A 12,315-nucleotide genomic window follows, 5' to 3' on the forward strand; every position below is an offset into this window, starting at 1 on the left:
AAAATGCAGAGGCTTCGAGGTTGAACTTAAATGACTTCTAACATCCCTGACAGTGCCTGCACATTAAATTATTAGCATTAGCTAAACAAGTCTTTGACAACTGTGCCAATAAGCCACAGCGAGATTATTTCCCACCTCTAGAACTCTCAAAGAACACCTGGCTACTCTTTTCAAAAAATTACATTAAACCGAAGGAAACATTTTTTCCTAATTTGAGATCCATTCAAATACACACGTGGCGTATAAGGGCAAACGTCCCACTTCCATGCGTCATTAAAATAAAAACGGGCCCCCAACCAGCAATTTCAATCCAAAAACTCAAAATCAAATTACACTTCTGTTCCCACCGGAAAGCAGGCAGTGGTGGAATCGGATACCTCAAGGCCTGCAAATCTCAGAAATCTGAGTCCTCCAAGAAAACCAGGCTCTCAGAGGAGCCTCTGTGGCTGCCGGTTATCAAGAGAGAACCTTTATTCCAGGACACTCTCAGACTCAGCCTCAGCACCAGTCTGAACCTCCCAGACCTAGCTGTGGCCTCGAAAAAATGACTCTTCTTTCCACAGTGCTACCAAAACCATGCATGAGTGCCTTCAGGAATTGGCCTGGTCTGTTAATTCTTAGCTTCGTTTATTCATCAAGACCACCTCCCTTAATGCTCCAGAGACAGAGGCAACAGGAAGACGTGGAGTGAATGTCCCCAGCGAGGGACCCCAGAAGCAAGGCTGAACCTCGAGAAACAGTCAGTGATTTTCAAACTGTTTTTTAACTTCACATTCTCTCTTTCAAAGAGTCTACCTTCAAATCAGGAAAGTGTAAGTTACAAAATTGTGCTAGTTTCAAAAACAGAACTACCATACGACCCAGCAGTCCCACTACTGGGCATATACCTGAGAAAACCATAATTCAAAAAGAGTCATGTACCACAATGTTCATTGCAGCTCTATTTACAATAGCAGGACATGGAAGCAACCTAAGTGTCCATCGACAGATGAATGGATAAAGAAGATGTGGCACATATATACGATGGAATATTACTCAGCCATAAAAGGAAACGAAATTGAGTTATTTGTAGTGAGGTGGATGGACCTAGAGTCTGTCATACAGAGTGAAGTAAGTCAGAAAGAGAAAAACAAATACCGTATGCTAACACATATATATGGAATCTAAAAAAAATGGTTCTGAAGAACCTAGGGGCAGGACAGGAATAAAGATACAGACGTAGAGAATGGACTTGAGGATATGGAGAGGGGGAAGGGTAAGCTGGGACGAAGTGAGAGAGTGGCATGGACATATATACACTACCAAATGTAAAGTAGATAACTAGTGGGAAGCAGCTGCATAGCACAGGGAGATCAGCTCAGTGTTTTGTGACCACCTAGAGGGGTGGGATAGGGAGGGTGGGAGGGAGACACAAGAGGGAGGAGATATGGGGATATGTGTATACGTATAGCTGATTCACTTTGTTATACAGCAGAAACTAACATACCCCTGTAAAGCAATTATACTCCAATAAAGACGTTAAAAAAAATTTGCTAGTTTCTAAGATAAACAGGCCAGACACAAAAAGACAAGTATTGCAGGATTCCACTTAATATGAAACAGAAAGATGAACAGAGGTCAGCTAGTGCGGGGGGCTAGGGGAATGAGAGTTACTGTTTAATGGGTACAGTTCCAGTTTGTGATGATGAAAAGTTCCAGACATGGATGGTGGTGACGGTTGCACAAACATGAATGTACTTGATGCCACTGAATCACAACACTTAAAAATGGTTCAGATGATAAATATTACGTTATGTGCGTTTCACCGTAATAAGAAAAAAGTTGTGCTGTTCTGCTTGAAGAAAAATGAAGGGCTGGAAAGTACCCAGTGATACAGATGTATAGCTGGACAAATCCTGGTCAACAGGCTGCAAGCTAAACTCAACAATTGTTCCACTTCATCCTTCTTTTGCAAACCAACCCCTTAAACTTAATCACCTGCCCAAACAGCTTTAATGAACCATCTCGGTGCCTTGACCTGTGACCTCTTGAATCTATTCATCAACCAGCATCAGGATCATCCTCCCAGAACACACAGCACCCTGGTCACCACCCTCCTCAAAGAACCCTCGGGGGTCAGCAGATTTCAGATTCCCCAGCAAGGTCGTCAAAGCCCAGCCCAATGTGGCACCCAGGGCACTTGTAGCCTCACTCCCCACTCTCTGCACAAACCCACAGCCCTCCAGCCACACCCGGTGACTTCTCACTCAGAGGTCACATGGTCACATCTCTCTGTCATTGGTGGCAAAAGAGCAACCTGCAGTCTGGATGTGGCCAGTAGGTGTTTATTTGGCCTGGCTAGTGTTTTTAAGACTTTCCCATACAACTCTGTATTTCTGACTTCCTAAACTCAGACTATACGTGAAATCCATTTTTCCGTATAACAGCATTTGAAGCTGAGCAGCTACGGCCCCAGAGACAGAATGCACCTCACCACCACCATCCCCAACTTCCCTACACCAGAAAATCCCCCTCATTTCCACTGCCACCCGGCGCCTTAAGCTTATGATGCTTGCGTGGAGCCTCCTGAAGTGGTTCCTTCAGCTTAGAAGGCCCTTGGCCCAACTCTGCACTCATCCTAGCGGTCCTCAAACTCCCAGCATGCTCTACAGGGAAGCTCTCAGGGGGTACCTCTGGGAGGTGGTGACAGTCAGGCTGAGGTTCTTCACTCTTGCTTTAACAATAGAGCTTAGATTTTATGTCTTCAATTTTCATGTTGCCCATCTGAGGCTAAAAAAAAAGACTGAAACTCACTGGCTGTTTCTAAATCCTAAACTTTCTTCATGGCCCAACTTAGGTCTCACCTCATTCACAGAATTGTCTCCAGTCAGTCCAGGCCACAAGGGTCCAGGCCTGGCCTCCTATGGCTTCTCTTTCTTCTATACCTGTCAGCTTGCACCTAATATTAATTGCCTGGTCCTAGTAGTTATCCTTTTTAATTCATTGTGGATGAACCCAAAGGCTTTTGCCTATCTCCAACTACCTTACCCAAAGGAACAGGTCAATACCCATTTGCCGATGATGATGAGAAGAAATAAGCTGCTGTGGAGAGGGTGTGGAGAAAAGGGGACCCTCCTACACTGTCGGTGGGAATGTAAATTGGTGCAGTCACTGTGGAGAACAGTACAGAGGTTCCTCAAAAAACTAAAAATAGAGTTGCGCTATGATCCAGCAATCCCACTCCTGGACATATATCCAGAAAAGATGAAAACTATAATTTGAAAAGATACATGCACCCCAATGATCATAGCAGCACCATTTACAACAGCCAATGTCCATCAACAGATGAGTGGATAAAGAAGAGGTGGTACATATATACAGTGGAATACTACTCAGCCATAAAAAAAGAATGAAGTGCCATTTGCACCAACATGGATGGACCTAGATTGCCACACTAAGCGAAGTAAGTCAGACAAATATCACATGATATCACTTATATGTAGAACCTTAAAAAATGATACAAATGAACTTACCTAGGAAACAGAAACAGACTCACAGACATAGAAAACAGACTGGTGGCTGCCAAGGGGGTAGGGATTGACTGGGAGTTTGGGGTTAGCAGTTGCAAACGATTATACAGAGAATGGATAAACAAGGTCCTACTGTATAGCACAGGAAACTATATTCAGTATCCTATAATAAACCATAATGGAAAAGAATATGAAAAAGAATATTTATATGTATAACTGAATCACTCTGCTGTACAGCAGAAATTAACACAACATTGTAAATCAACTATCCTTCAATAGAATAAATTTTAAAAAAGAAATTAGCTGCTGATCCAAAGCAGTAACATTGTACCTCCTCTGTATATTCCTTTTCCATTTATGAGCAAAACCAAGTGCATTTTCTCCAGGCAAATGCTTGAATTATTAGCTCGTGGCTACAGGACAGCTACAGAAGGGGAACCGAAGGGTGGCAGCAACAAACAAGGATAGAGCAACCCAAACAGAACGTTAACAACCTAGCAGCAGCCCCAGGAAGGAGCTAACTGGGCTCTCAGAAGACCCCTCCAATAAGGGCTTTCAACCCACCCCGACCCCTAAGCCTACGATCAGGGCCCCATGACAGCGGCCTGGGAGAAGACTCAGCACAGCCAGCCTCAGAGGCCAGGAGGGGTTAAGAAGATGGTCAACCCAGGAGGAGAAAGAGAAGCCGGGGACCCCCAGGTTGCGAAGTCCTCACAGTTTGGAGGGAATACACACTCTTTGTTGAGGGCAACGAAGAGAATCTGGGGGAGAAATGGGAGGCTGGAGCCTGAGGAAAGCTAGCTACAAACTTCGCAGGATGAAGAAAAAGAGCAGGGACCAGGCCCCAGGAAAGCAGACTAGGCTGGAGATGGACGTGAAACACACATTTACTACCACCTTCTTTTCCTTCCCAACAACTGTGTGCCACAGCTGAGCCTGATGGAGTGTTTCCAACGTTTCACAAAGGCACGGCATGGGAAAGAAGAAATATTTTGTGTGAGATGTATTTGATATCCCTGTGCACAGAGCCTTCATTACAGCAAGCTTTTGGGTCCCCAAGGACTAGACTGGTTGCGGAGGAAAGATGAAAGGGTACCCAGGGAGCTGGCAGAAGCCGGGAGACTCAGGTTACCAACCTTTTCAACCAATTAGGCTCAACTACTATACTTATCCTGCAAATGAAGAAAAGCCTTGAGGTCTGCCCCAGTTTGCTGCCAAGTGACCCAGCCCCAAATCTGACTCTGCATCAGAATCATCTAAACGCAGTAGGGAGAACTGGCTAATATTTGCTAATCCACTCCATCATTTTTTTTCTTTTCCATTATGGTTTATCACAGGATATTGAATATAGTTCCCTGTGTTATACAGTAGGACCTTGTTGTTTATCCATTCTATATATTTTCCATTATGGTTTATCACAGGATATTGAATATAGTTCCCTGTGTTATACCGTAGGACCTTGTTGTTTATCCATTCTATATATTTTCCATTATGGTTTATCACAGGATATTGAATATAGTTCCCTGTGTTATACCGTAGGACCTTGTTGTTTATCCATTCTATATATTTTCCATTATGGTTTATCACAGGATATTGAATATAGTTCCCTGTGTTATACCGTAGGACCTTGTTGTTTATCCATTCTATATATTTTCCATTATGGTTTATCACAGGATATTGAATATAGTTCCCTGTGTTATACCGTAGGACCTTGTTGTTTATCCATTCTATATATTTTCCATTATGGTTTATCACAGGATATTGAATATAGTTCTCTGTGCTATACAGTAGGACCTTGTTTATCCATTCTATATATTTTCCATTATGGTTTATTACAGCATATTGAACATAGTTCTCTGTGCTATACAGTAGGACCTTGCTGTTTATCCATTCTCTGTATAATAGTTTGCATCTGCTAATCCCAAACTCCCAATCCAACCCCCCCCCACCCTCCTCCCCCTTGGCAACCACAAGCCTGTTCTCTTTGAGTTTGTTTCTGTTTCGTAGACAAGTTCATTTGCGTCACATTTTAGATTCCACATATAAGTGATATCATATGGTGTTTGTCTGTCTCTTTCTGACTTCTTAGTATCCACTCCATCTTCAGTAGGTATAAATAAGGGCCCAGAATCACAAGGGTTAAAAAAAAAAAAAACCCAAACCAACAAACAAGAAAGGGGAAAAAAACCCACTACGGAGGACAAAGTTTCTAGAAGAAACAAAGGCAACTGTGACTGAGTAGCCATGAATGGGAAGCCGCATGAAACACAGAAGCCCCTGATCTGATGAATGCTCCCTCCCCAAGGTGGTAATGTGGGAGCCAAGGAGGCTACCAGTAATCAGCTAATGACATCAGCCTCCAGCCAACAGCCCAGAGGAAGATGGGAGAAGAAACTCACAAGGTAATAAGCACACCCAGCTGAGCTAATTTGTGACTATACTTGTTAGATGATGGTAAAGAGTGGGCCCTCTAAAGATTTCTCTGATCCTGTGCTTTTGCAACTTCTTGTTCGGGGCTTTGTTTTTCCTGTAGTTATTTATTAGTAAAGTTGCTTTTAAATGACCTATCTTGGCCAAACTATATGAAAAGAGAATTGTGAACACCTAAGCCAAACCCACGTTTGGGTTATAAATCATTGTCCTATTTACACACCAACCACTTCAGCCTAGCACGTTAACATACTTTATCTCAGTTCATACGCACAAGAGTCCCGGAGAGTAAAATCCCCAAGCTACAGGCAAGAAAACTGCGACACTCAAATATTTGTCAACTTGGTTTTTATTTTATACACGGGGCACAATCACATGAGGGTATAACTACTCATGAATGTACTATCTGATAATCCTTAAATGCTCTACAATACAGATAGAACGTTCCTCACTTCTAAAATGTAGTGGGAAATTCAAAGCAGAAACTCTCCTATCTGGTCAAAGAATAGATGGTCTGAGTGACCAAATATTTTTAATGGACCAGGTTCTCTGCTGGTTGGTACGAAAGACGAAAGGGTACCCAGGGAGCTGGCACAGTAAGCAATGTAGGAAATGTAATCTACAATTCATGTGAATTAATAACTTTCAAAAGTTTCAAGTAAGATAAAACAATTTAACACAAATTCTACTGAACCTAAATGAACCATCTGACATTTTCAATTCAGAAGGCTATTCTCCCCCTAATAAATCCGTTTAAACATTTTATTAAGCACCTAGTACCTGGAAAGCAGTTGCCCTGTGAGAGATACAGACATGAGTAAGCTCGGTGCTGATTTTTGAGGACTCAGCAATCTGCAGGAGAAGTAAGACAAATACACGAACAACCAGACTTCAGGCAGAATGCTGTTCAGAAGCAAGGCATGGACAAATAGCGTTGGGCATCTGTGATTACGAAGGTCAACTGTAAGTCATTTTGGAGCTAGGTAAAACAGCTGGTTAGAAGATTTCCCAGCACAATGCAGGGTATTAGTGCTTTCTGTGAGCTAGAATATATATGTCACTATTTTTACTAACTACCTTAACCATACTCAGCATAAACAAGGATTTCCCAATGACTTAAAAAAAAAAAAAAGTTCATTCATATACAAAGAGTGATTTTTTTTTTCTAACTTTTTGTTGTTGTTGCGCCTTGTGGCTTGCAGGATCTTAGTTCCCCGACCGGGGATCGAACTCCTGCCCCCTACACTGGAAGCAAGGAGTCCTAACCACTGGACTGCCAGGGAATTCCCCAAAAAGCGATCTTTAGTTTGGGAGTCTGTGAACTGTGTTATATTAACTCAGTTCAGATCTCACTCTTTTGGCTCTTCCTAAAATTAAGGTGGATAAAAGATCCATCACCAAAAGTACAATGCTCAGAAAAGGTAAGAGGAGAGGTTGAGTTTTGTCTTGCTCATCTTGGAAGACTGTTTCCATTTACAGTACATGGCGCTAAGGAAAAAAGCTTCCTTTACCCTAACCTGTTTGTCATAGTTAATTTTAACACATATCTTGATTCTTAAAGCATTCAGGAGACGTGAGGAGAGTTATGTCAAGATTGTCTAAAAGGTTCAAAGCAGCAGGACAGAACAATTAGCAAATTTATTTAACACCACTTTTGGGCTCTTTTAGCCTTCCAAAAACTATGTAATAAAGGCCTCCTATCTTGGTCAGATTTCAATGGCTTCCTATGTGAAATGCCAAATACACAAATCAAGCAGAGTGGGGAAAGTCTAACCATTTTTAATCTATAAAGGCCCAATAATACAGGTACAATTATCTGGCAGCTTTCTTTAAAAAAATAAACAGAACAACAATTAGTGGATGTTAGCTTCTTTCTGCTGTTGTCTTTTTGAGAACATTCTTTCTGAGAATGACACGGATACCAGTGGGGGAACAAATGCCTGCTCTAACCATATACTGGCTGTTAAAGCATCACAGGTGAAAGCATGACTTGAAGGAAATGTATTAAGGTGATAAGGGCTAATTCTATTTCACAAAGTAAAAAGTGATTTAGAATAGGTTCTTAAGTATTTTTAAAAAGGCAGAGTGTGCCAGTGAAAAATCGTGAGCTTTGGAGACATGACTAGAGATGTTTTAGACACAAGCCTGGGCAAGTAATACTTAAGTTGACAGAATTTCAATTTGTTTATCTGTAAAATTCAATCATCTAACATATTGAGAGCCAAGCACTTTTCCAGGTCGTCAGGCATACAACGTGAACAAATCCTTGCCATCATGGAGCTTATAGTCTTATGGAGAGAATATACAGAAATATACAGAGTATACAAAAAAAAAAAAAAAGCTATTTAAGAACACAGTATGTCAGATGGTCACGAGCGTTAAGGAGAAAATTACACAAGGAGGTTTCAAAGAATGGTCACAGAAGGTCTCATGCAAAAAGATAACACTTGGACAGACACAGGAAGGAAGTGACAGAAAGAGCCCTGTTAATATCTGGGGCCAAACAAAGGGAGCAGCATGAGCAAAGGCCCTGAGGCAGGTCCATGCCTAGCTTGTTGAAAGAAGAGTAAGAAAGCCAGGATAGCTGATGCACAGTGATAGAAGGGGAAGAGAATAGTGGAAAATGAGGTCTGAGGACAAGGACAGGGAGCAACTGTGACAAGGTGCTATAAGGCAACTAGACTATTCTAAGGACTCTGGCTTTTTTTCAGAGAGCAATAGGAGGCCACTGGAAGGTTTGGAACATAAGAGATGCCTGATTTGACTTATATATCAGAATAAAGTTTACCAACAGAATTCTTTTGTGAGGACCAAATGCAATGTGAGAGGGTTCTTTAAACTGGAAAGTCCTGTAAAAATGCAAAGCATTCTTATTATATCATTAACTTTCTAAGTGTCTTTTTACATCAGACAGCTTTGCCAAACTCCTGCACAAAACAGCAGTAAACTCTAAGAACTCTCTCCGTTCCTACTACACTATATCTAAGAATGTAGGAGCTTGGTTTCTTGCTTTTAAATCAAACCACCGAAAATTTTTATTTCAACAAGAGAGATGAACAGTGTGAAAACCAGTCTCACTACTATCATCAAACCCAGCTGTGAGTCATGAAATTACATGAGCTTAATGAGCATTTCCCTTTGAACTGCTTGAAATGGAAAAGGAGGCTCCAGGGGCAGGCAGAAGACTCTTCTGTTAACACAGTGACAGCCCAAATTTAATTTCTACCTCAGCAAATTTCTTATTTATTGGCATATATCAAATGTACACAGGGCAAAGTTTCATTATGTAAGTGAAGTATGTTGGAAATGGTACAAAGTAGATTATTAAACTAAATAAATTTCTCTTATACTAAACAGCTCATCATCAAGTCACTGTTTAGAAGCAACTATGGAAACTGACCGCCTTGTTAATTTATAAGGAAAAACAGTGCCAAGCTGAAATGACACTTGAAATGGAAATTTAAGGCAATTCCCCAAATTCGGGTCTTTGTTTGCTTTTTTTTTCTTTTTTTTTTTTTTTTGGCTTTTTGATGTAACTTTGTCAGTTCAACTAATGTCTGGCTACCACTATTGCCTATATGAAGATAACTCCATTGCCATCACTAACTTTTCCCTAAACTCCACTGTCACATTGCCAGGTGTCGACTGGACATTGCCATCTGATGTCCCACCAGCAACAATTAAGCCCACATAACTTTTACTGAGCCCAACTTTTCCCAAGCACTTTATTTTTTATTTATTTATTTATTTTTTGCGGTACGCGGGCCTCTCACTGCTGTGGCCTCTCCCGCTGCGGAGCACAGGTTCCGGACGCGCAGGCTCAGCGGCCATGGCTTACGGGCCCAGCCGCTGCGCGGCACGTGGGATCTTCCCGGACCGGGGCACAAACCCGTGTACCCTGCATCAGCAGGCGGACTCTCAACCACTGCGCCACAAGGGAAGCCCTCCCAAGCACTTTAAATTTGTGTTAAACCCACTCCGTCTTAAAACCACCCTTCGAGGACAGTACTATTATTATCTCTATCTCATAATTAAAGTTAAATAACTAACCCAAAGTCACATCTTAAGAATGAGAACCAGCACTGCAGTCTAAGACATTTTTGCTCCCGGACTGATAGATGCACTTAACTACTGCCTGATGCAACACTGACTTAGATTTGTAACTAAATGAAATTGATCCGAAACAAAACTCATCGGATGCAACACTGACTTAGCTCTGTACCTAAATGAAATAGTCAATAGATCCGAAACAAAACTCATCCCGTCTACGCTCTCCTAGTCCACCTGCATATCACCTCTTACCATCCTACTTCGAGAGGAACTTAAATTTCAGCCACCTGACCTCAAAACTCAAATCATGTGTGATGCCTCCCACGGACAGCCAGACCCTTGGAGAGCCCGGCCTGCCTTCAAGCCAAAATTTCACGGGGCACAGGCCACAAGAGCAGCGCCAAAGGAAGGGCCGCCCCGCAAACGCCGGGGGTGTGTCGGCGAGCTGTCTCCGCGTGACGTACAGGAGCCGACATCCCACCCGTCTCTCCGCTCCCCGAAACGGACTTTTGCCGTCTCCCCGCCCCACGTGGGCCTGCCTCGTCCCGCAGGAGCCCCGCACCTCCGCACGCTCCACTGCACGCCTCCGATCGCCTCACCCTCGCCTCCCTCTCCCCTGCCTAGCAGTTGCAGCCTTTACCTGCTCCTCCGCTTCCGCCATGGTTGAGCCGGGGAGTCACATGACACACCCGGAAATGAGAGAAAACAAGAGCCTGGGGCCCGGCGCCTGCTGGGAAATGTAGTTTTAGCACCGCCTGAGTGGGGAAATGTATTCTAGCTGACGAACCTACTGGGCCTCGTTTCGGCTACCAACTCCCCAAGCTCAATGGAATTGTGCTTTGGAGAATCCAAACATAACCAGAGTTAAGGCTATGATTTATTTTATTGTTGGCCTTATCGTTTCTGTGGTTACCATAGTATTTATTTAGACTTACTGTATATCATGTCCTGGATTTATAGCTTTGCATGAAATATCTCATTTAATCCTTCCAGCAAACCTTACTGTTATTCCCATTTACAGAGGGGAACACCTTGGCTCAGAGGTCACACAGTCAGTCAAGGACAGAACTAGGATTCGAATTCGGCTTTGTCTGATGCCAGACTCTGTGATTACCAAATCCAGCTTAGTCTAAAAGTGATTTTTGCTTTTTTCTTTTTTAAGTATATTAAGTAAATATAAAACAGTCTTTGAAACAGAGAACCAGAGACAATTTATCCTCCAAAAAGATTTAGCTCCTACTGTTTGTTTGCTACTACTTTAAGTCAGCTTTCTCTTCTGGCACCTGGACATTGAAATTTTAAAAAACCTCTATGTTTAATTAACTTATTCGTTTAAATTTTTGTTGAGTATATTCTATGGGTAAATATTCAAGATAGAATATAAATCTGTCCTTGGTAAAATCTGTGAAACCACTGTCTTACTTCCATCCTTCAGAATGAATGATCCCCTCTCCATGTTTCTGGGCATTATGAACTCTCCTTCCTAGACCTCAGAAACTGCAGTATCCTGTTCAAAGATGGGCATTTACTTCTTTCCACTCATTTCCAGTAGATACAAACTACCAGAGGGCATCTCAAATGGCAGCAAGTGGTATTGACCCCCTGTGCTGCATGGACTCTGACCTAGTAGGAAGTCATGGACTCAACACTGCACCTCCCAGGTCTCTAGTTGTAACCTGCTCGACCCACCAATTCCTCAACTGCCAGGGTGACATCATCTGAGACGCCTGTCTTCTCCCCAGGGTGGAAAGAACCTTAGCTCCACCCTCTTCCTCCAAGTCTTGTTGGAGTCCCTCTTCTAGTCTGCTGATCACTTAAGTCACAGGGAATAAAGATACACCAATGCCAAGGTATCTAGATATACATAGCCAAGTACCCAATACCCTAAGTGTCAACCTTTCCAGTCTGAGTTTCTAAGATTTTCTCTTACAAAACAGGCCGAGAACAAACATTCATTGCTCATGATGGATTCCCAGTCCCACAAGGATCCTTATACCAACCAAAGAGGCTGTGGAAGCCCCCAATCCAGTCTCCACAGGAAAAAAGAAATAAGCCTAGCTTCTCTACTTTTCTGACTTTCCTCACACACCATAATTTTCCCTTTTCCATTAGGACCTAGACCCACCCATTAACTTCTAGGACCAAACCCTCTCCAAATTGGCAATCTCTTCTGCTTTGATGAAAACACAGGCTCAGGATTAGGAAGGAAGATAGAGGATTATTAAAATAAAAAAAAAGGAAAATAGAGGAGTATAACCACTGTCTTCCCCCGAGGGTGTTTTTGTTTTATTGTTCAATTTTATTGTGGTGAGAAGTCAGGTAACAC

General features: G+C 42.4%; 1 protein-coding gene across 3 annotated transcripts in view; it reads right to left on the reverse strand.

The window, feature by feature from the left end:
- Positions 1-10,656, reverse strand: part of VPS41 (VPS41 subunit of HOPS complex) — a gene marked incomplete at its 5' end in the record, with an annotated part of 191,650 nt that extends 180,994 nt beyond the window's left edge. For 2 of the 3 annotated variants that reach the window (XM_079711713.1, XM_079711714.1), the window contains one exon: positions 10,630-10,650. In XM_079711713.1, the coding sequence (XP_079567839.1) occupies positions 10,630-10,650 (21 nt within the window). Of the gene's footprint in view, positions 1-10,629 lie in introns of all 3 variants that reach the window. The other variant, XM_079711715.1, reaches the window with a different exon arrangement.
- Positions 10,657-12,315: the final 1,659 nt, after the last annotated feature.

The sequence above is a fragment of the Hyperoodon ampullatus genome (assembly GCF_949752795.1).
Source record: "Hyperoodon ampullatus genome assembly, chromosome: 9".
NCBI classification, from domain to species: domain Eukaryota; kingdom Metazoa; phylum Chordata; class Mammalia; order Artiodactyla; family Ziphiidae; genus Hyperoodon; species Hyperoodon ampullatus.